The sequence below is a fragment of the Eurosta solidaginis genome, chromosome 4, assembly GCF_040869045.1.
Source record: "Eurosta solidaginis isolate ZX-2024a chromosome 4, ASM4086904v1, whole genome shotgun sequence".
NCBI lineage: Eukaryota > Metazoa > Arthropoda > Insecta > Diptera > Tephritidae > Eurosta > Eurosta solidaginis.
In genome coordinates, this window is record NC_090322.1 from 277,205,916 (window position 1) to 277,231,411 (window position 25,496).

General features: G+C 35.0%; 1 protein-coding gene across 3 annotated transcripts; it reads right to left on the reverse strand.

Annotated features, from left to right (window-relative positions):
• Positions 1–931: 931 nt before the first annotated feature.
• Positions 932–24,461, reverse strand: GstT4 (Glutathione S transferase T4). 3 transcript variants are annotated; one of them, XR_010951846.1, is made up of 5 exons: positions 24,072–24,457; positions 4,891–5,177; positions 4,690–4,825; positions 2,771–2,991; positions 932–1,088 (listed from the first exon to the last, which is right to left on the reverse strand). XR_010951846.1 is itself a non-coding variant. In XM_067778445.1 (4 exons), exons 1-4 carry the CDS (start codon positions 24,184–24,186, stop codon positions 2,825–2,827), a joined length of 705 nt encoding a protein of 234 aa, XP_067634546.1. In that variant the 5' UTR covers positions 24,187–24,457; the 3' UTR covers positions 2,528–2,824. The 3 variants fall into 3 exon arrangements, 1 of the variants encoding a protein (XP_067634546.1); XR_010951847.1 differs by lacking the exon at positions 932–1,088 and adding an exon at positions 3,128–3,405 and having other exon boundaries at positions 2,853–2,991; positions 24,072–24,461; XM_067778445.1 differs by lacking the exon at positions 932–1,088 and having other exon boundaries at positions 2,528–2,991.
• Between the last annotated feature and the right edge of the window lie 1,035 nt (positions 24,462–25,496).

Genomic DNA, 25,496 nt, shown 5'->3' on the forward strand with positions numbered 1-25,496 from the left:
GTCACGCACAAAGGCGACTTACGGTTGCTATAAATGGTCTATTATTACTCATGACTCTCGTGGCACAGGGCGCATTCAGTTTTTTCGAGCTACAATTCCCGATGTGCGAACAGTAGCAACCCCTACCACCAGTCGCTACCACGCCTCCTGACCCTCACACCGCATGCCAGCACAGAAGCTATAGGACTGCTACTTCGAACTCATACCTTCGTCGACGTCACTTTCCTAGAAGCTCTGGGTGCAGCTCCTAAAACTTTCTAACGGATGTTTTTGTCGCGCTATACTGCCGAGCTACACCAGGGAAACACCTTGTAACGTTAGGGAGTGACTATTCGGCCAAGGATACCGCCCTCGAAATCATAAGCAGTCTAAGATTAAATTGGCGCATAGTCATAGTGGAAATAAAAAAGATTTTAAATTTAGTTGGAGCTTTTTTACATAATTTTCTACAAGCTATCCGCCAAAAACGCTGCAAGAAAATTTAAAACCTATTTTATTTTGACTATGACTATGCGCCATTATGTTAACGAATGTCCAAACAGCAGGAAACAAAAATTTAATAAGTTCATAAGATGGCTTCCTACCAACTCTGTGGCATGCAATTATTGCACGCCCGTTTACATTATTAAAGATATTCAGCCCTATTCTTGAATCCATCGTATACTCGATTTTCGTAAATTCTACGAAAGTACGTTTACTGAATCAATCGTAAGTTCGAAATTCGTAGAAAGTCTTCACTGAACACACTCGAACGTTAAAATCGTAGAGTTTCGTACACATTTTCTACGACGCGTATCAGTTTGCGGGAAAAAGTAAAATCATTAAAAATTCAGAATAAAAAGGGATATTAAACAAATAAAATATAAGTATATTATTAAAAGTGATATGTATACTAATTTAATTACAATCTATTGTTATAATAGGTCAAAAATTGTCACAACTCGCCAACAATGTTCCTGCTTACTTGACCTATTGCAGTAGCACCCTGAAATGGCGCTAGGGTTTACAAAGTGCCCAACGGAGGAGGTTAACAAATTTTGGGAAAACATTGCAAATAGTGTTGCGCCACCAACAAAGGATGCAACTATCTGGAAAAAAGTAATGCTTTTGTAATACGTATGCATATCGGCAACTTAGCTTCACAGATTTGGAAGAAGGCTTAAAAGAATTAAATTAAAATTAAATTACTAAAATATTTATTTTAATTTTTAAGGGTCTTATAATAATGACAATTATTGCAAAAATTATAAAACATGATTACACCCTGAAACCTATATTTTTCGTAGAACTCCCTTTTTACGCTACGTTTCTCTTCGTTGGTCATATCTAAGTATATCAATTGTAGACTTAGCCGCGTTTGGAAAATTAGTAAGGCATCTTTGGAAAATGTGGTCTGACACATCGGAAAGTCAAAATCTTTTCCAACTCCGTGCTGATAGCTACCTTCCGCACTCATTGAACATGACCCACCGAACGGTGTACTTCCTTCATTTATAACACCGTGCACGTAGGTAAACGCAGCCTTGTTTAGGCGGAAAGTTTTTATAAAACACAATTTTTTAAAACTTTTATAAGTTCATTAAAACACGGATCGTTTCACATACATAGTCTCTTCTAATTCCAAGACTCCTCGCAATTTTTAAATCACGCCTTTCTTGCTCATTTTCTTCTAACAAAGCTGCAAATGATATAGAATCCATTTTAAGCACTAAACTTTTTTTTAAATGATATAATGCAATTTTAAACTAAAATTTAAATTGAAATTTTTTATTTACAATCGCTCAGCTGACTTCGAATAACCAAAATTTGACATTATATGTTGGCAGCACTTTTTTCGGTTTCACATGAGTTCAGTGATAGCAAATTCTTCGTATATAGATTTTCTACGATGGATTCAAGAATAGGGCTGATTGACTGCAAAAATTGATCAATGTAAAAGGCTTTTAAAAGAGAAACGTGGAAATTTTACAGCCAATAATCCGGTTCCTAGTGTTGGGATACATTTGAAACCGTAGATTAACTATTGTGGATTAGTGCAATTGCAAACGTGGTTTTAGTTGGTTCGAGTTGATTCTTAAACCTCTGAACAGAGGTATAAGATCTGGAAAACATCATCCCTCAACAGCTGCGTGTTCAAAATGTTCTCATTTTTGTTTCCTCATGGTGGCCCCCTAGGTGTGCTCAACACACTGTTTTGGTAGCATGCTCTGCCTACCACACCGAAGATCCTGGGTTCAATTCAAGGGCAAAGCAACATTAAAGACTTAAAAACGAGTTTTTTCAATTAGAAAACAGTTTTGGCAAACACTTCGAATGTCTTTCTGCCTTAAAAAACTTCTCAGTGAAAACTCATCTACCTTGCAGATGCCGTTCGGAGTCGGCGTAAAACATGTAGGTCCCGTCTCGTCAATTTGTAGGAAAAATTAAAAGGAGCGCGACGCAAATTGGAAGAGAAGCTCGGCCTAAAATCTCTTCGAAAGTTGTCGCGCCTTTCATTTATTTATTTAAAGTAATAAACTCCCAGACATTTTGTTCTAATTAGTATTTTTATAAATTTGGAAGCAACTACCAAAATTAAATAAATTTTATTTTTATTTCATTAAAAATATTTAAAAAAATTTGATGATTTGTACAAAAAAAATTGTTTTTTAGGTTAAAATTAAAAAAATTCTTAAAATTCTATAAATATATGTATACAAAAGACTACATTAATTATTCTATAATAACTATTTTGAAAATGTAACAATAAAATGATAACAAAGAAATTTACCCTCCGTAGTCCAAGTTTTCATCTGAAGGAAGTACAAAATAATAAAATTGTACTTTATTGCTGCAAATACATAACTTCAGGTATCTTTTTTTCTGCTGTTTTTAATTTGTTATCAAACTCGTCAGCTACTTGTTTGTAATAAGGACCCAGCTCTTCCTTCACATTTTCATACCACTTGCCAAGCTTGGGATGGTGGTTAAAGGGATCAAACCCTATATACTCTGTAATTTAAAAAAATAGAATTCATAAAAATGCGATATTAATACGAAAAACTTCAAATATATATATAAAATGCCATTCTAATGACGCTATTAAACTAGACATGCGAAGTCAGAAGTACAACAAAAATTTGACTGCCCTTATAATCTGGTGACTAAAACTTTTCTATTTCCACTCAGGAAAAGCAAGTAAATTCTCCCACAAAAGGAAATGCAGACCGCAGGCGTAATTTTCCTGCACGTTACTTCATATTACAGAAAGGCATTAATGTAGTACTTTTTTATTATGCTCAAAAAATCAATGCTGCAGATAAGTCAAGAAGCAACACTTAAATCCATGAAGGCGATTTTGTCAACTGCAAATCCATTTTGTAATATTGACTTCACCTGTCTGGTTTGTTGCATCATGGGCCATTCCTGAAATTCAATAAATATATTCTATAGTTTTTCAGCATAAGAAAATATTAACCGTAAAAATTTCTAAAATACATAAATTCATATATGGTAGGTCCTCTGAACTGAGATGAAGATGGTTCCAAAAAAGGCTTTAATGACACCGAAATAAAAGTTAACATTCAACGATTCTCATGCAAAGGCTTGCTATCAATTAAATTGCATAAATTTAGCTTATTTTAGGAATAGTGCATTAAATTTTTCGTGCACAAAACACTCCTTTATCACCAAGTTTTAAATATTAGTGGAATTCGAAATATAGTGGACTGTGCCAAACTATAAAGGCATGTGCGCAAGCTGCCCCGTTTCGCATATGGATGTCAAACACTTGTAAATATAAAATAAGTTTACCTATGTAGAAAATAGTAGATAAAATACGAAGTAAACAGTTCATTATTCATCTCACACGCCGATTATCTTATATATACTTATTTATTTATTCAGTGCACCTCATAAAGACATAATTTTTCTTAAAATTTTATGATCTTTATATACATAGCTTATAAGCTTCACGAGACCAATGTAGGTATAAGCTTATATGCATTGCCTATTTAAAAAATAAAGTAAACTTTCAGATGACAACGCACATCAAGGGAGCTCGGACGCTTGTGCATCAAACACTGGAAATGTATGCCATAAAAAGCAAATAAAAACCATGTCCACATATGCACTAATCTTCAAGTAGGGCCGTTTTCACCACCTCTAGTAGTAGACGAGGGCGCTACCACCATACAAATTGTGGCGAATATTAGCATCACTATGCTGTTAGTAAATAATCACAACAACAAAAGCAGCAATCAGCCACACTTATGTACATATACACGTATAGCTGAATCGGTTGATATGAAAAGTGGACTCACACACTTTTCGGTCATAGAAGTGGAGTATAGTGTAGAGATAATATGGAGAGAGGATTTCAGTTGTAACTGAGTATAATAAAAAATATACGGGGTCATTGCAACTACGTAACATCAAAAACTGTGGTACATATTTTCTTTTTTCCAACATAGAATCCAAAACAAAGAAAAATATTAAAATGAATAAAAAATGTTCACGATCCGTAGCGTAATATTTTCTATTACAAAGTTTTACAAAAATACGTTGAGAAAATTGATTTTAAATGTCTAAAAACCGACGAAAAATCTCCTATATAAAATCTTCGTTAGGAAAGTATGAACAACTGAAGCTTATAAGTATGAGAGATATCTTTCTAAGAGTTTTCCGCACATTTATTTTAGAGGAGCTTACTTGGTTGATCAATTTCGCAAATCGCCATTAGGTCTGCATACGAGATGTTATCCCCAATAACAAATCTGTTTTTATTCAAAAACAAATTTTCAAAATCTTTCAAAGATTTGTTTAGACTTTCTGTTAGTGCATTAACCTGCAAATTAAGAATAAAAAAAACTTCATATAGTAATAGCATTAAATTTTTATATTGTTACCTACATTTTTTTCATCAGGCGACGTCTTTTCAAGAAAAGGCACAAGCCATTTTTGTTCAAAGTATCTGCTGCATGCCAATCCCATATTTCGTTGTTGCCATTCTAGAAACTCATCAATGCGACTTCGTCCAAAATTACGGCGTGGATACCAATGTTCTGGTACAATTTTCTCCCGATTTAAATGTCGAAATATTGCAACGCTTTCGGCCAATAAGAAATTTTCGTCCTTAATAACGGGCAAGCGCTTAAAATGACTTACTTTGTCCCGAAATTCTCCGGTTAAGTGTTCACCTGTAATGGAGAAATATAATTTCAAATGTGTATGGCTACACCTCTTTCAGCTTTAGTTCAGAAAGTTGCAATTGAAATTCAGAAAATGTAATTGAAGTTTAGAAAGTTAAAATTGTACCTCAGAATATCCAAATATGGTGCAGAAGCATGGACCATAACAACATCACATGCGGCTGAGAGTGTTCGAGAGAAAGGTTCTTCGAAAGATTTACGGAACTCTACACGTTTTTCACGGCGAGTTCCGAAGAACATCTATCAGCTTTACGCAGGCGTCAACATAGTCCAGCGAATTAAAACACAGCGGATACGCTGGCTAGGCCAAGTTATGCGAATGAAAGATGATACTCCGGCTAAAAAAGTATTAGTTATCGGAACTCGCCTACGGAAGCAGAGGAGGAATCCATCCCGCTGGAAGAACCAAAGGAAAACGATTCAAATTCTCTTGGTATTACCAATTGGCGCCAACTCGGTCAGCGAAGAAACGACTGCCGCATCTTGTTGAACGACGTTTCAACGATTAAAAGCCATTTAAGTACGTAAGTTAAGAATTTCCATTTCTGAACAACAGAGACCTTCTTATGTTTTGGAGGATATCTTCGAAAACGGGGTAATTACTTTTTTGGTTATGGCTCCAAAAAAGATTTCTTTTGTCCAACATACCCAGTAGACCAATTTTTTAAATTGAAATGTTATTATTTTTGCCTTAAGAATCTCCATAGTTCCCCCTTTAATGTCTTTTTGAGCTCTGCAGCCGTTTTTAAGTACCCGTTTATTCATAGCTTGGTGAAAAGAAAATCATACTTAAAGGAGCTACACTTGGTTAAGCAGAAAAAACTCGAAAACAAGATCGGAACTCAAAAGGACATTAGAAGGAGTTAGAGAGATTCTTAAAACAAAAATTATTATATACATATCAGATATAAAATAACCAAGTTACAACAAAAAAACAAAATCGGCTGTTTTTGCGAGAATAAAAACAAAATATTTTAAAAAATTTTCCGAGGCGTTACACACTTAAGCTTCAAATTTACGGGCGAATTTTGTAACTTCTTTTTCGACCCAGTGTAATACCCAGCCGGGTGCTGTATAGTATTTCAAATACAATACTGCATTTTCTTATTTTCATACATACACTGAGATAACATGGATTTCTCAAGGTTAATATTTAAATTCAGTCAAACATGTTTCTACTGAAAAAACGAAATACAAGTACAATTAAGAAAGATAGATTGACATTAGCTTTTATAGCGTTAAATTATCTGAAATGAAATTGAAAAAAAATATCAATTGCTAAAAAAATGTTTGACTATTTTACGGCATCCCGGAAAGTAACTTACTGCTAGTTAACTACAAAAAGTCAGGTATTCACTGGCTGGAAAGTATGCCAACGTTGCCATGGCAACCACTAGAGCTGCTTACATTCAACACGATGTCTACAGACCACAACCACAATAAAGCAAAGCTTGACGACGGGTCATACATAGCCTTGGCTTCTTGATTACTTTGAAAGGAGCAGCCACCAATATAAATTACAGCGAATAGTAGCGAAAAATTTAGAAAAAAATATTAATTATGTTTAAAAAACGCCCAACTTCTATTTTAGTTTTTATTGACAAAATAAAAAGGGCGCCACTCACTGTCGCTTCCCAAAAATAGAATTAGATTTAATCTGAATAGAACGGCTTTCGTGATGATTGTCGTCCTGCTCTGTCGCGCAGACAGATGTCGCTTCGTAGCCGCCGTCGTGAATGTAAACAGGCCTACTGGGGCCCTATTCAGTAACTGTGAGTTTTAAAATGTACACTTTTTCTTCATATAATTTGTATGAAAGAAAAATGTACATTTCAAAACTCATAGTTACTGAATAGGGCCCCTGTAACAGAAAAATCAAATCCAAATAATTCTTAGGCCTGGTTTTTCAGTACAAGTTCAACTTAGGCAAGGTGCACACGAGGGTACGCGTCATAGACGCGTACAAGATATTTCATATAGCTACTACGCCTCAAGATCTGCACACGAAGCTACTTTCGAGCGTCGCTACAAAAAGCAAACAATTATTGAAAAAAATAAAAAATTAAATTTCTTCGGCTATATCTGCCCCCGAAACCAAAGGAATCCCCGTGCCTTTGTAAATTATGAAAGGCAATTTTAAACCACCGCGGACTAGAGAAAAGGGTGATTTCTAGTTTCCAATACTTTTTAGCCTTTTAAACGCTTCAACAATGTCTAACCAAGCTGTTGTGGTGTTTAATACTCTTTTTCGCTTTGGTAATATACCTTTCACGCACTTGTTTTAACTAAAGTAACATTTTTTAACTAATTACACAAATTTGTATACAAAAAAATGTAAATAAACATCTTGCTCTTCCTTTTTTTCAAGCGTACGTACGCTCAGCGACCAACATTGCTGTACGCTTAACTAAACGAAAATTTCATGCTTTGTCGCTTTCATGCAGTTGACGCCTCGTATGCAGCTCTCCATTCAAATACATGTGTTCGGCATCAAAGCGTACAAATTTCGCCTGCAGCGTCTATGACGCATAGCCTCGTGTGCACCTTGCCTTAGTTTGTCAGTTAAACTACACTTAAACATATTCTGCAGTTTTTCAGTTCATTTAAACTGAAGTTTAAGCTGAGCTTAAGCGGCCGATCTGACAGGGTCAAACTCTAGTTAACCTATCAGTTATTTGCATTCATTGAAAATACCCAACAAGCATTTGGGCTCCATTAGTGCTCATGTTGATAACAAGGCGTACTTCTAAAATCTCAAAAGTTGCTTCGAAACAGTGATTCAACTTGAGAATCATAACGTTCTCAGCAATAAGGAATTTTTTTATAAAGCCAAAAATGCGATTAAGTTGAAAAAAAATGATAGTTCCCAATTTGTATTTATGTGTGCTTCTCTAACTCGACTCAAATGTAAGATTCCAATATTATAGTATTTTAACGAAAATAAAATAAAACATGTATAATTTATTTTTAATTAATAGCGCTTCTTTACTGCTATCAACCAGGTGTTTATTTCTCACAATAAACATCATTTGGCTTTGGTGGTATCACCTCAGGGAAGATTTTTTTCAACCCACCTCAACTCTATATCCAATGTAGGATATAAACTAGAGAAATGTGTTAGATATGCATTTGAGAGATGTACGTTTCTCAAAGGTCGGAAGATAATTTGAGAATGACGTCGAAGATCAACTCGAGAACTATAAGTTTTACAAAATATCTCAAAGGTCGGAAAGTTATTGGAGAATGAAGTGGGATATCAACTTGATAACTATCTGGTTTAAGAATAATTAGATCATGGTGTTGGGTATCAGCTCCGGAAGTAGATATGTATATATTTATCTAAGGCTGGATAAATATTTTTGAATGTCTGTTGGGTAAACAAAATCCAGCTGTTGCGTTTCTGAAAATGATCTAGATAATAAAAAACAATGCTGCCGTACAAAAGTCTGCCCCAAGGGCGGCCTTAAACTGTCACTGAAGTAGTTCCATAGCGGAACGACATACCTACAAACATGAGTAAAAATTCCATGTACTTTGTTTTTGTAAATTCGATGGAGAAACGTCAAAATCGTACTGCGCCGGAAGTTGATGTATCAAATCAAATAAAAAAAGTTTATAATCAGCTGTCCCATGCTGCCGCCTTGTATCGTTCCGCCATGAGTAGTTCATTGCTCAGTAGTTTAACTGGATTTTAAATTTGACTAGAGTTTAAGCAAACTTAGTTTAAGCTTAGCTTCACCAACTACTGAAAAACCGGGCCTTAGTCAGAAAGTAATTTGTCAAAAAGAAAGTGAATTCTGCATTTTGCACTTGAAATTTTCATTAGAATACGAAAAAAATATCATATAAATTATTCAAAATTAGTTGAATAGTAGTTGGTTGAAAAGTACTGCAGAAAGAATTATCTCTGGCTATTTTGCGGCAATTGCCATACAAAGTAGTTCCCTTAAAAAAAAATAGACAATAACGTAAGTAAGTTTTTTAGAAGCCAACTTGTAGTTAGGTTCTTTTCGTGCTGGCTAGTAACAGTTGAATAAATACCATGAGTCAACTATAAAACTGGCTCATCTCTTGATCAAAAATACCTGTTCTCAGTCTGTCAATTTCTTCGTACTGGTGCTAGGCGAATGAAATGGAAAGAAAGCGCAACTGTGCAATTTATATGTGTTGTGGGAAAATAATGCACTAAATTTTAACAATCCATACGCCAGTGCAATGAATAAAATAAAGTCGGCTGATGCAATGAGCCAGCCATATAATTCAGGAATCAGCGAAAAAATTAACGATCCATAGTGTACCATTCTGTGGGTTTAAACTCCAGTGAAAGTTGATTAGAGTTTAAAATTTCTTCTAATTGAAAAAAATTGTTTCTAAAATTTTGATGTTGCTTTGCTCGGGAGCGTGAACGCAGGATCTTCCGGACCACGTTACCATCACACCACGGCGGTCGGCAATTTCCAATTCCCAGACCTTTGAGGCCCAAACACATAAGAATAACCTATTTGACGATCACCATACAAACACATGCAGTCAACCCATCTGCCAGCGCACGATCCTGCAGTTGACTGCATGTGTTTGTAAAGAGCAATTTAAGATAGAGATGTTGCATGGGCGAAAAATAGTTTGAAGCTTCACAAAATTCTAGTAGGCCACATTCACCACTTATCACAGCAGAATTTGTTAAGCTACCACTGTCTGTATTTATTATTTAACAATTATTTGTACATTTTTTATTCAGCTAATCTATTCAAATTTTAATTTCTACTCTCTAAAACTCCACTCAGTGTATTTTGTGTGTTTAAATTATGTTAAAAATTGTGTTAAAGTTTGTGGTGTGGTGGAAGTGACCTACTAGAATTTTGTGAAGTTCCGCTGCTTTCCACTAAAGTTCGCGCATGCAACATCTTTATCTTCAAAAATTTTTGGTTTGTATGGGGATCGCCAAATAGGTTTTTCTTATATGTTCGGGCCTTTTAAACATATTTTATGTTTATGAATAAGGGGGCTAGTTTATAGTTGGATCTAAAGTGCACTGGTTGCGAAGTAGTCAACAATTTATTTGAGCTTAGTCGAGCTCCAGCTTGTATGCATTGATAAGTATTATACAGTATCTATATTGTAAATTTGTTAGTAGATATGTAAATATTTCAACATAGGTAGATACAATAAGTAAACAACTCGAGTACTGATTAAGCAAACACACAAACATTTGGTTCTCATTTGACAATTTTAATAATAATATAAACTTAATAAATGTAAAATTATTAACATAAGTTGTCAGATTTTGTTCGTTTTAGGTGCCATACACATACATACATACATACCATACATGCACCATTATGTATATATGTACAAAGTGCGTGGTAAACAAATGCTTATTCCATTCCGTAAAGGGCTTGTAATTTGCTTAAACTTTGTTGAGCCTGATGTTTATGTTATACCGTTCCGGATAGAAGTCATTGTCACGTAAATACATCTCTATTTTGGATTTCTAAGGCCACATTGTGAGTGTAATGGAGTAGGGTTGGTCCATTGTCAGTTACACGGTGGATGTTGTGTTTATATTAACGATAAAGGCACCCCCCGAAGGTTTTGGTTAGTGTTTCCGATGTTGATGGTCCTTTGTCGGATATAAATCCGGTACTTTGCGGTAACATAGCACCATTAAAGTACTAGCCCGACCGTCTCGGGAACGATTAACATGGCCACATTAAACCTTCTAGGCCATTCCGCCCTCCACCCCCTAGTTACTTGAGGAACTTGGGATCACCAGAGCCTCGTCGGTTAAATATGTGTATGATACATTCATATTTGTAACAGAATTCCCCTCGCGTAGATGAGGCAAACAATTATTGAAAAAAATAAAAAATTAAATTTCTTCGGCTATATCTGCCCCCGAAACCAAAGGAATCCCCGTGCCTTTGTAAATTATGAAAGGCAATTTTAAACCACCGCGGACTAGAGAAAAGGGTGATTTCTAGTTTCCAATACTTTTTAGCCTTTTAAACGCTTCAACAATGTCTAACCAAGCTGTTGTGGTGTTTAATACTCTTTTTCGCTTTGGTAATATACCTTTCACGCACTTGTTTTAACTAAAGTAACATTTTTTAACTAATTACACAAATTTGTATACAAAAAAATGTAAATAAACATCTTGCTCTTCCTTTTTTTCAAGCGTACGTACGCTCAGCGACCAACATTGCTGTACGCTTAACTAAACGAAAATTTCATGCTTTGTCGCTTTCATGCAGTTGACGCCTCGTATGCAGCTCTCCATTCAAATACATGTGTTCGGCATCAAAGCGTACAAATTTCGCCTGCAGCGTCTATGACGCATAGCCTCGTGTGCACCTTGCCTTAGTTTGTCAGTTAAACTACACTTAAACATATTCTGCAGTTTTTCAGTCCATTTAAACTGAAGTTTAAGCTGAGCTTAAGCGGCCGATCTGACAGGGTCAAACTCTAGTTAACCTATCAGTTATTTGCATTCATTGAAAATACCCAACAAGCATTTGGGCTCCATTAGTGCTCATGTTGATAACAAGGCGTACTTCTAAAATCTCAAAAGTTGCTTCGAAACAGTGATTCAACTTGAGAATCATAACGTTCTCAGCAATAAGGAATTTTTTTATAAAGCCAAAAATGCGATTAAGTTGAAAAAAATGATAGTTCCCAATTTGTATTTATGTGTGCTTCTCTAACTCGACTCAAATGTAAGATTCCAATATTATAGTATTTTAACGAAAATAAAATAAAACATGTATAATTTATTTTTAATTAATAGCGCTTCTTTACTGCTATCAACCAGGTGTTTATTTCTTACAATAAACATCATTTGGCTTTGGTGGTATCACCTCAGGGAAGATTTTTTTCAACCCACCTCAACTTTATATCCAATGTAGGATATAAACTAGAGAAATGTGTTAGATATGCATTTGAGAGATGTACATTTCTCAAAGGTCGGAAGATAATTTGAGAATGACGTCGAAGATCAACTCGAGAACTATAAGTTTTACAAAATATCTCAAAGGTCGGAAAGTTATTGGAGAATGAAGTGGGATATCAACTTGATAACTATCTGGTTTAAGAATAATTAGATCATGGTGTTGGGTATCAGCTCCGGAAGTAGATATGTATATATTTATCTAAGGCTGGATAAATATTTTTGAATGTCTGTTGGGTAAACAAAATCCAGCTGTTGCGTTTCTGAAAATTATCTAGATAATAAAAAACAATGTTGCCGTACAAAAGTCTGCCCCAAGGGCGGCCTTAAACTGTCACTGAAGCAGTTCCATAGCGGAACGACATACCTACAAACATGAGTAAAAATTCCATGTACTTTGTTTTTGTAAATTCGATGGAGAAACGTCAAAATCGTACTGCGCCGGAAGTTGATGTATCAAATCAAATAAAAAAAGTTTATAATCAGCTGTCCCATGCTGCCGCCTTGTATCGTTCCGCCATGAGTAGTTCATTGCTCAGTAGTTTAACTGGATTTTAAATTTGACTAGAGTTTAAGCAAACTTAGTTTAAGCTTAGCTTCACCAACTACTGAAAAACCGGGCCTTAGTCAGAAAGTAATTTGTCAAAAAGAAAGTGAATTCTGCATTTTGCACTTGAAATTTTCATTAGAATACGAAAAAAATATCATATAGATTATTCAAAATTAGTTGAATAGTAGTTGGTTGAAAAGTACTGCAGAAAGAATTATCTCTGGCTATTTTGCGGCAATTGCCATACAAAGTAGTTCCCTTAAAAAAAAATAGACAATAACGTAAGTAAGTTTTTTAGAAGCCAACTTGTAGTTAGGTTCTTTTCGTGCTGGCTAGTAACAGTTGAATAAATACCATGAGTCAACTATAAAACTGGCTCATCTCTTGATCAAAAATACCTGTTCTCAGTCTGTCAATTTCTTCGTACTGGTGCTAGGCGAATGAAATGGAAAGAAAGCGCAACTGTGCAATTTATATGTGTTGTGGGAAAATAATGCACTAAATTTTAACAATCCATACGCCAGTGCAATGAATAAAATAAAGTCGGCTGATGCAATGAGCCAGCCATATAATTCAGGAATCAGCGAAAAAATTAACGATCCATAGTGTACCATTCTGTGGGTTTAAACTCCAGTGAAAGTTGATTAGAGTTTAAAATTTCTTCTAATTGAAAAAAATTGTTTCTAAAATTTTGATGTTGCTTTGCTCGGGAGCGTGAACGCAGGATCTTCCGGACCACGTTACCATCACACCACGGCGGTCGGCAATTTCCAATTCCCAGACCTTTGAGGCCCAAACACATAAGAATAACCTATTTGACGATCACCATACAAACACATGCAGTCAACCCATCTGCCAGCGCACGATCCTGCAGTTGACTGCATGTGTTTGTAAAGAGCAATTTAAGATAGAGATGTTGCATGGGCGAAAAATAGTTTGAAGCTTCACAAAATTCTAGTAGGCCACATTCACCACTTATCACAGCAGAATTTGTTAAGCTACCACTGTCTGTATTTATTATTTAACAATTATTTGTACCTTTTTTATTCAGCTAATCTATTCAAATTTTAATTTCTACTCTCTAAAACTCCACTCAGTGTATTTTGTGTGTTTAAATTATGTTAAAAATTGTGTTAAAGTTTGTGGTGTGGTGGAAGTGACCTACTAGAATTTTGTGAAGTTCCGCTGCTTTCCACTAAAGTTCGCGCATGCAACATCTTTATCTTCAAAAATTTTTGGTTTGTATGGGGATCGCCAAATAGGTTTTTCTTATATGTTCGGGCCTTTTAAACATATTTTATGTTTATGAATAAGGGGGCTAGTTTATAGTTGGATCTAAAGTGCACTGGTTGCGAAGTAGTCAACAATTTATTTGAGCTTAGTCGAGCTCCAGCTTGTATGCATTGATAAGTATTATACAGTATCTATATTGTAAATTTGTTAGTAGATATGTAAATATTTCAACATAGGTAGATACAATAAGTAAACAACTCGAGTACTGATTAAGCAAACACACAAACATTTGGTTCTCATTTGACAATTTTAATAATAATATAAACTTAATAAATGTAAAATTATTAACATAAGTTGTCAGATTTTGTTCGTTTTAGGTGCCATACACATACATACATACATACCATACATGCACCATTATGTATATATGTACAAAGTGCGTGGTAAACAAATGCTTATTCCATTCCGTAAAGGGCTTGTAATTTGCTTAAACTTTGTTGAGCCTGATGTTTATGTTATACCGTTCCGGATAGAAGTCATTGTCACGTAAATACATCTCTATTTTGGATTTCTAAGGCCACATTGTGAGTGTAATGGAGTAGGGTTGGTCCATTGTCAGTTACACGGTGGATGTTGTGTTTATATTAACGATAAAGGCACCCCCCGAAGGTTTTGGCTAGTGTTTCCGATGTTGATGGTCCTTTGTCGGATATAAATCCGGTACTTTGCGGTAACATAGCACCATTAAAGTACTAGCCCGACCGTCTCGGGAACGATTAACATGGCCACATTAAACCTTCTAGGCCATTCCGCCCTCCACCCCCTAGTTACTTGAGGAACTTGGGATCACCAGAGCCTCGTCGGTTAAATATGTGTATGATACATTCATATTTGTAACAGAATTCCCCTCGCGTAGATGAGGCAAACAATTATTGAAAAAAATAAAAAATTAAATTTCTTCGGCTATATCTGCCCCCGAAACCAAAGGAATCCCCGTGCCTTTGTAAATTATGAAAGGCAATTTTAAACCACCGCGGACTAGAGAAAAGGGTGATTTCTAGTTTCCAATACTTTTTAGCCTTTTAAACGCTTCAACAATGTCTAACCAAGCTGTTGTGGTGTTTAATACTCTTTTTCGCTTTGGTAATATACCTTTCACGCACTTGTTTTAACTAAAGTAACATTTTTTAACTAATTACACAAATTTGTATACAAAAAAATGTAAATAAACATCTTGCTCTTCCTTTTTTTCAAGCGTACGTACGCTCAGCGACCAACATTGCTGTACGCTTAACTAAACGAAAATTTCATGCTTTGTCGCTTTCATGCAGTTGACGCCTCGTATGCAGCTCTCCATTCAAATACATGTGTTCGGCATCAAAGCGTACAAATTTCGCCTGCAGCGTCTATGACGCATAGCCTCGTGTGCACCTTGCCTTAGTTTGTCAGTTAAACTACACTTAAACATATTCTGCAGTTTTTCAGTCCATTTAAACTGAAGTTTAAGCTGAGCTTAAGCGGCCGATCTGACAGGGTCAAACTCTAGTTAACCTATCAGTTATTTGCATTCATTGAAAATACCCAACAAGCATTTGGGCTCCATTAGTGCTCATGTTGATAACAAGGCGTACTTCTAAAATCTCAAAAGTTGCTTCGAAACAGTGATTCAACTTGAGAATCATAACGTTCTCAGCAATAAGGAATTTTTTTATAAAGCCAAAAATGCGATTAAGTTGAAAAAAATGATAGTTCCCAATTTGTATTTATGTGTGCTTCTCTAACTCGACTCAAATGTAAGATTCCAATATTATAGTATTTTAACGAAAATAAAATAAAACATGTATAATTTATTTTTAATTAATAGCGCTTCTTTACTGCTATCAACCAGGTGTTTATTTCTCACAATAAACATCATTTGGCTTTGGTGGTATCACCTCAGGGAAGATTTTTTTCAACCCACCTCAACTCTATATCCAATGTAGGATATAAACTAGAGAAATGTGTTAGATATGCATTTGAGAGATGTACATTTCTCAAAGGTCGGAAGATAATTTGAGAATGACGTCGAAGATCAACTCGAGAACTATAAGTTTTACAAAATATCTCAAAGGTCGGAAAGTTATTGGAGAATGAAGTGGGATATCAACTTGATAACTATCTGGTTTAAGAATAATTAGATCATGGTGTTGGGTATCAGCTCCGGAAGTAGATATGTATATATTTATCTAAGGCTGGATAAATATTTTTGAATGTCTGTTGGGTAAACAAAATCCAGCTGTTGCGTTTCTGAAAATTATCTAGATAATAAAAAACAATGTTGCCGTACAAAAGTCTGCCCCAAGGGCGGCCTTAAACTGTCACTGAAGTAGTTCCATAGCGGAACGACATACCTACAAACATGAGTAAAAATTCCATGTACTTTGTTTTTGTAAATTCGATGGAGAAACGTCAAAATCGTACTGCGCCGGAAGTTGATGTATCAAATCAAATAAAAAAAGTTTATAATCAGCTGTCCCATGCTGCCGCCTTGTATCGTTCCGCCATGAGTAGTTCATTGCTCAGTAGTTTAACTGGATTTTAAATTTGACTAGAGTTTAAGCAAACTTAGTTTAAGCTTAGCTTCACCAACTACTGAAAAACCGGGCCTTAGTCAGAAAGTAATTTGTCAAAAAGAAAGTGAATTCTGCATTTTGCACTTGAAATTTTCATTAGAATACGAAAAAAATATCATATAGATTATTCAAAATTAGTTGAATAGTAGTTGGTTGAAAAGTACTGCAGAAAGAATTATCTCTGGCTATTTTGCGGCAATTGCCATACAAAGTAGTTCCCTTAAAAAAAAATAGACAATAACGTAAGTAAGTTTTTTAGAAGCCAACTTGTAGTTAGGTTCTTTTCGTGCTGGCTAGTAACAGTTGAATAAATACCATGAGTCAACTATAAAACTGGCTCATCTCTTGATCAAAAATACCTGTTCTCAGTCTGTCAATTTCTTCGTACTGGTGCTAGGCGAATGAAATGGAAAGAAAGCGCAACTGTGCAATTTATATGTGTTGTGGGAAAATAATGCACTAAATTTTAACAATCCATACGCCAGTGCAATGAATAAAATAAAGTCGGCTGATGCAATGAGCCAGCCATATAATTCAGGAATCAGCGAAAAAATTAACGATCCATAGTGTACCATTCTGTGGGTTTAAACTCCAGTGAAAGTTGATTAGAGTTTAAAATTTCTTCTAATTGAAAAAAATTGTTTCTAAAATTTTGATGTTGCTTTGCTCGGGAGCGTGAACGCAGGATCTTCCGGACCACGTTACCATCACACCACGGCGGTCGGCAATTTCCAATTCCCAGACCTTTGAGGCCCAAACACATAAGAATAACCTATTTGACGATCACCATACAAACACATGCAGTCAACCCATCTGCCAGCGCACGATCCTGCAGTTGACTGCATGTGTTTGTAAAGAGCAATTTAAGATAGAGATGTTGCATGGGCGAAAAATAGTTTGAAGCTTCACAAAATTCTAGTAGGCCACATTCACCACTTATCACAGCAGAATTTGTTAAGCTACCACTGTCTGTATTTATTATTTAACAATTATTTGTACATTTTTTATTCAGCTAATCTATTCAAATTTTAATTTCTACTCTCTAAAACTCCACTCAGTGTATTTTGTGTGTTTAAATTATGTTAAAAATTGTGTTAAAGTTTGTGGTGTGGTGGAAGTGACCTACTAGAATTTTGTGAAGTTCCGCTGCTTTCCACTAAAGTTCGCGCATGCAACATCTTTATCTTCAAAAATTTTTGGTTTGTATGGGGATCGCCAAATAGGTTTTTCTTATATGTTCGGGCCTTTTAAACATATTTTATGTTTATGAATAAGGGGGCTAGTTTATAGTTGGTTCTAAAGTGCACTGGTTGCGAAGTAGTCAACAATTTATTTGAGCTTAGTCGAGCTCCAGCTTGTATGCATTGATAAGTATTATACAGTATCTATATTGTAAATTTGTTAGTAGATATGTAAATATTTCAACATAGGTAGATACAATAAGTAAACAACTCGAGTACTGATTAAGCAAACACACAAACATTTGGTTCTCATTTGACAATTTTAATAATAATATAAACTTAATAAATGTAAAATTATTAACCTAAGTTGTCAGATTTTGTTCGTTTTAGGTGCCATACACATACATACATACATACCATACATGCACCATTATGTATATATGTACAAAGTGCGTGGTAAACAAATGCTTATTCCATTCCGTAAAGGGCTTGTAATTTGCTTAAACTTTGTTGAGCCTGATGTTTATGTTATACCGTTCCGGATAGAAGTCATTGTCACGTAAATACATCTCTATTTTGGATTTCTAAGGCCACATTGTGAGTGTAATGGAGTAGGGTTGGTCCATTGTCAGTTACACGGTGGATGTTGTGTTTATATTAACGATAAAGGCACCCCCCGAAGGTTTTGGCTAGTGTTTCCGATGTTGATGGTCCTTTGTCGGATATAAATCCGGTACTTTGCGGTAACATAGCACCATTAAAGTACTAGCCCGACCGTCTCGGGAACGATTAACATGGCCACATTAAACCTTCTAGGCCATTCCGCCCTCCACCCCCTAGTTACTTGAGGAACTTGGGATCACCAGAGCCTCGTCGGTTAAATATGTGTATGATACATTCATATTTGTAACAGAATTCCCCTCGCGTAGATGAGGTTGAGAATTAGATTGCGGAAGCTCTGAAGCTATAATGCTGTGTATTGCGCTTATCAACCCTGCTCAATTGCGACTCGTACGTTCTTATGAGTAATCTAGGTACAAGATGACGTCACACCCTTCGGGCACCGTGGATCATGGCTGTGGGATGGCAGCTTTGGTGGTGCCATGACGGAACCACCATGGGTGGTGCTTAAGTGAAAATAAGCAAAACAAGAACAAAGGTGTTATCAAAATTTTTATACTTTATTTTTATATTTTCATAAGAACATACTTCTGTATAAAACAAATATACCAATTCGCAAATATTTAACAGTTTTTCTCATATGGCATCTCTTATACGCCATTTTATGACACTGGGTGTGGGTTTCAACTGTTTTACTTAATTTTTGGAAGGAATATTTTTCTTTTTTAAAAAATTTCATTATATTAAGTACATATGTATTTTTTCGTCTTAAGGCGTTAAAGTATTGGTGGTTAAAGCTTGAAAAGGGGAAGACCACGCCCACGTTAAACATATTTTCAAATTTCGTACATAGCTCTACCCTATCACAATTTAATCTTCTAGTTACATGCCATTGCTATAGGACGTAGATTTTACTGGCCTGGCATAACTATAGGGCTGTCAGATATCTTAGCTGCCAAACTGGTACACCACTATGTTATGACTAAAACACCGTCACCCCATAATTTCTTGTAGCAAAAAGATTTTGAGCTTAAGAACGTTGGATTCAAAATTTATTTCTGATGGACAATATTTTTCATGATAGAAGTCTACGAATCAAGCTTTGAACAAGGCTTAGGGCTCGCTTCCTTATGCGGAATGGAACTTACCCTCACTCCTTTTGTCGGCCTTAGGGCATCCGCGGTCGGCGTAAACAGTATTTTTACTGTTGTTTTCCGCACCAATACGCACCCTACGCTTTGCACCAAAAACGAACAAGTCAAACAATTTAAAAACTGTTTCCACTAATTAGTAAAGGCACTTTATTTCCATCTTCGTTACGTATTGCTTGTGCAAAGTTCAAATAACGGTAGATATAAATATATCACAAATTAACATTGTGGAATGAAATCTTAGTCCGGGACGCCGCACTATGGAAAATCGTAGGACAACTGCTGATTAAAAATGGTTGTTTTCAATGTCGCTACTGGCATGCTTGTTTTATTTTAATCAATAGTTTAAGAACCAAACTAGACTATAACCAAAAAATTATACCAGTTATATGAAATGATTTTTTTTACAACATGACAAACTTTATAGTTTTGACGGAGGTCCATGTTAAGCCCGTTCCCTTCATCACTTTCAAATTGATTTTAATGTTATACGTTACAGGAAAACGTATGATGTATTATATATTTCTCGAAACCTTGTTTTTTGAAGAATAATAAACAACTAATATGTTTTTAATGTTATGTTAATGTTTACCTTAAAATAACTGCAAAATAAAATATGGTGAAAAAAACGTTTTTTTAAACTTCATCAAGACTTTTGACAGTTGCCCACGTTTACCCACGCTTTACATTTTATGTTGGTTTGTAGCGCAGCTATCTATAAACAATATCAAATAAAAAAAGCTGCGGAAATTTGCGATTTTCGGAGTAACTAGTAAAAATCATGAATGTTGCCGTTTATATCAATAGTTTACGTTATGTTAATAATAATGAGCTTAAAGGCCGTGGTTAAATAAAACATAATGTTTAAAATTTCATTGGTTTTTTTTTTTAATTTGTCAATATTTCGGCTTCAATCTGAAGCCATCTTCAGGAACTTGTGGTTATTCTTGATCGGCTTGATCAAAACCAATGAAATTTTAAACATTGTGTTTTATTTAACCACGACCTTTAAGCTCATTATTATTAACACAACATAAACGCATAAGGCTATAAAAATTACCAAAAAATCAATAGTTTACGGTAAGTTTTACAATGTTTGGTTGATATTGGGACGTTTATCTTTTTTGTACTCGCAGCGCTGAATGATTCTTCTTTCTTCTGAATAAAATTCCCAGTTTTCTCGAGTGACCGTGAGGGTTGAATACAGTTTTAAACAATAAAAAAGTAAAGCTTTATCTTTTCAAACATCATAACAAAAACACTAAATGCAGTTTGGCCTAAATTTTTGAATTTCAGTGGGCGGAAATATATTATTACTGTGTATTATTCCTATTTTTTATCAATAAAAATTCCAGTTATGCCGTGTGACATTGAGCGTTGAATCCTATTTTAAACAATAAAAAAGTGAAACATTAAGTGTAGTTTTGCATAATATACCTACAATTCGAAACTTTGTGGGCGGATAATACATTAAACTAAGAATTTTTAGTTTTTTAAATTTTATTGGGTAGACTGAATGAGTGTGAAGCATGTGCATGGGGACATTTGGTTTCTACCTACTTGCGCAAGGAACTTAGGCATACGTTTAGGAGTATTTATGAATGTAGACCTTAGGTAGGAAACTAACGAGGTTAAAAGCGATTATAACGGAATTTCCAAAATACCCTTTGTTTTAATGCACTACCTATAAATTTCATATTAGTATATGAACAAAATATTGGTGAATTATTAGAAGTGTAATTGTTACGAATACAATTAACTACGTGTTTTGTTGTCCCTTCAAAATGTCTACTTTCAAGTGTTTTAAACGTGAAATAATACTTTCGTATATCGAAGGAGAAAAATCCTTGGAGGCATTTCTCAGAATCCAGTAAAAGAAGAAAAAATACAATGCTACTTAATGAATATGGATTTGAACACATCTATAATGCATATCTTGAAGGGCTGCGTTCGATAGGAGAAGGAACAGAAGCTAAACTTGTGGAAACATTAAGGTTTGCTGACAGTGAAAATAAGACCTTATTCTCGAGTCTCATAGAAGATGCAAGGCAGACAAAAATGTTAACGGATGAAGAAGCATTGAGCGTATTTATTGACGAAATTTTATTTATTTAACGAAAGCACAATATTTGTACTTGAGAAATTTAACGAACGAACGAAAATGTTTTGTTTTTCACCCATATTACAAAGTGCAAGAAGTTAAAACTACTTGCTTTCCACCACCTTCAGCTATAGAAATTACATACACAAGTGCAAAGATAGTAAGACTTCAAGATTTATTAGATCACACTACAGTTAGAATATTGACAATAGATTCAGTGTATAGGAATGGATTGAATAACTTGCTTCTATACAGTAAATGGGGCTGTGGTGGCTCATCCGGTCAAAGCCAGTACAAGCAAAAAATGCCGGAAGAGTCTGAACTAATTTCTGATGCAAACTTATTTATCACTTCTTTGGTGCCTATTAAATTAATTAACGAGCTAACAGGCGATGTTGTTTGGTAAAATCCGGTACCTTCATCTGTTCGTTTTTGTCGGCCTATATTAATAGAATTTAACAAAGAAACTCCCGAGAAAACTAAAGCTGTTGTGGATGAAATAAAAGGTCAAATAATTTCTTTGGGGCCATAATTAATTAACAAAGAAGGTGAGGGTGTGCAAGTGAAGCACGATCTCTTTCTTACAATGATAGATGGCTAAGTAGCTCAGATATTAACAGATACGCCTTCGGGTTCCACATGTACAATATGTGGAGCTACTCCACGACAAATTAACGATTTGACTAAAGTGAATGCTAGGCCTGAAAATGAAGATTGTTATCAATACGGACTGTTTACTTTGTACGCCTGGATTTGTTGTATGGATATGATTTTACAAATTTCCTATAATCTGTCTTTCCAAACATGGTCATCCACAAGCGAAGAAAAGAAACGACTGAAGCAAGAGAAGAAAACCCTGGTACAAAGGCGTTTCTATGAAGAGCTAGGATTGATCATCGACAAGCGAAGACAAGTAAGTGGTAATACTAATGACGGTAATACTGCCAGAAGATTTTTTCAGAATGCAAGCTGCTCTGCTGCTATGTGAGCAATTATAAATGGTATTACATGCCATATTCAGTTCACAAAATTTTGATTCATAGAGAAAGTGTCATAAAGCATTTTGCATTACTCCCTATTGGTCAACTTTCGGAAGATGCACAAGAATCCCGTAATAAGGATAAAAAAAAATTTCGTCTATATCATTCTAGAAAATGCTCAAGATCCGCTACAAACGAGGACGTATTTCATACTCTTCTTTATACTTCAGATCCTTACATAAGCAGCATTAGAAAACTGTATAAACGTGAAGGAACTTGAAGACACCTTAGATCTTTTGAAAGTGAACGAATTAATTTTAGATCCCGAAGTTAATTAAGTATAAATAACATAATAAACATATATAAAATAACAATAGTAAACATTACAATTAATTAACTAATCTGTGTTCAATTTCAATCACCATTTTTTTATGTTTTTATTATTTAAATTGATTTGTATGTATGTTTGATGCACTATTTGACATTTGGTTTTTGTAAGCAATAAAATATAGTATTCATTTTGATAATTTTGAATTTCTTTTATTTTTTAAGGTATGGTTTTAAATTAAATCATAATAAATTACATTCCATTTGAAGCCATATACCCTATTCTATATTTGTGCAAAATTTTAGAACATAATCAGAAGTGAAAAAGTTATTGATTTTTAATCAGAAACAGGCATTTATTTTCCATAGTGCGCCGGCAGACATACACAACTGGTGCGAGAACTAAAGGGGAAAGTACAATATGAGTGTGTGTGTTTTATGGGCGTTCAAAGTTCTCAACCGCTCTTAACGAAATGTTCAAAATTTTTTCAATTAGAGGGAAGTTGTTCCAAGCAGAGTTGCCCCTAGGCAGTGGTTTGACAAACACTACGATTGTATTTCTGCCATGAAAAGCTTATCAGCGAAAACTCATCTGCCTTGCAGTTGCCGCTCAAATTAAAAAGAAGTACGAAGCAAACTGGAAGAGAAGCTCGGCCTAAATCGCTCCAAGTATTTAATTTTTTATTAAATATTTATGGAGATAATATGTATATAGAGTGGGGTTGAGAGTGGTAGAGGGAGAGCGACATTTTTTAACACTCGACCTCGACTCTTGTAAATTATTACCGATAATGCAAATGGAATTGCGGCTATCGCTCAGAATTTATTTTGACTGTGATTTCATATTAGGTATTCAGAGCTTAAATTCTTGATTAAATGGAAATTTAAAGGTAAAGCAACTTCTTCAAATTTGTACGGAGGCAATTCCCAAGGTCTCCGATTTGTCGTAATGCTATTATTTTAAATTTTGTTGTTTCTCATATAAAATTTTAATAAAATTATTTGATAACGAAGAAATGATAAATGTAAATAAAAAGATTAACGGTTTCATACATCTAGATTTGTTATTGGTTTTTACTGATGGCCCTTCCAGATGTATTTAAATAGGACATATTTTAAAAAATATTACATAAGACTTTAAGAGGTCTTGGGAATTACCTAAATATGTGTATGTGTAACTTGCCTTTAAGTATTGATATTTGTATTGCTTCAAATGGAATTTTTGCTGCCTCCATCAAAATGTACAACGCACGACTCGATTGATTCAGAAAATCAAAATAAAATTTGACTGGCTGCATTTTTTTTATTCTTGTATAGATATGTTTGGCTGTTGTAAGAAGGTAAGGTTTCTTTGGTAAACAAATCTATTAAGCACTTTGTTCAAAGGTTTCACTACAAGTTTCGAAATATTTTTTAGTACGTAATTGTCACCGTCCATTAATTATTGCGATTCGACTTCGATCGTTGTTTATTATTAACTGAGCAGTGCTTTGCTATTAACAAGCATTTAAAATTAAAATTCAAGCTCTATAAACTTACATATACCATACATAAATTTGTTGTTGATCTACTGTTTAACGGGCTTCGCTTGCGTACCCGTGGACTATGTCATTGCCGATTAGCAAAGTACCAGCAAAAGCCGGTCGATCGAATGTTTTTATTTGCCTTTTCGTTTTACTTTCTGGTTTATCTGTTAATTGTTGTGCTCACACCTCTCTCATTGGATTTTTAAATACATACATAAATACGTGTACTACTAGTGATGTATAGAACTAATCGACTGAACTCGAAGAAGAGTCATTTGGAGAAATCAACTGTTCACAGGCTAAGACGAACCAAAGCTCGATTTTGAACTACTTCAAAGTTTACCAAAACCCAGAAATTTAAAAAGCCTGGAACTGGATTTCAAAACTTAAAAATTTTAAAACTAGCCCAAGGTACCCAAAAACTATGTCCAAAGAACTGTACGTCTAGAAACTAAAAAGATTAATAAAGGAAGATTTCGCCTGAGGTTTCTTCCAATTTAAATTCCCTACAAATTGGCGCATGGCTAAGTTATATGGCTGACTCATTTCATCAGCTTATTTTATTTCTTTCATTACACTGGCGTAGAGATTGTCAAAAGGAGATGGAGAATGTAGCCAACACTTGGACAATTATTTACTGCAGTGGGGGTAATTTTGTACTAATAAGTAGTTTCACATATATCGCACTATTTTCCCTAAACACTCAGGACTAGCAACAGGTGTGTTATTGCTGTAGATGAGCCATGTTCATGTTTTATGCTGACTCCGAAAAAGCTAATGTTTTTTCAATAACTAAACTATTTTGCAATAATGTCCGGCTGAGAAGCCGATATTTGGGTAAAAGTTCCGGTTCTGGTGCTATTCGCAGTATGGGTATTGGTTTGAATTACGTTTGCGGTTTCAGGATCGGCTTTGGTTTCTGTTTGGGCTCCATCTTCGGTTATGGCTTACTCCTTTCAATTGTGGTTGCGGTTCATATATTTGTCCTATTCCGATCTCGGTTGTTCGGACTCGGATTCGATTACGATTTTGGTTCTGCATTCGGTTCCTGTTTCAGTCCCGGTTTCGAATCTACCTTCGGT

What these genes read in the sequence shown, in the direction of transcription:
- GstT4 (XM_067778445.1), bottom strand. Translation starts at nt 24,186, where the DNA reads ATGCAGCCAGTCAAATTTTATTTTGATTTTCTGAATCAATCGAGTCGT. An exon ending in CGTCGCCTGATGAAAAAAAT is followed by an intron (nt 4,826 to 4,890) that starts GTAGGTAACAAT and finishes CTTAATTTGCAG; the next exon opens with GTTAATGCACTAACAGAAAG. An exon ending in TTGCGAAATTGATCAACCAA is followed by an intron (nt 2,992 to 4,689) that starts GTAAGCTCCTCT and finishes TTTAAATTACAG; the next exon opens with AGTATATAGGGTTTGATCCC.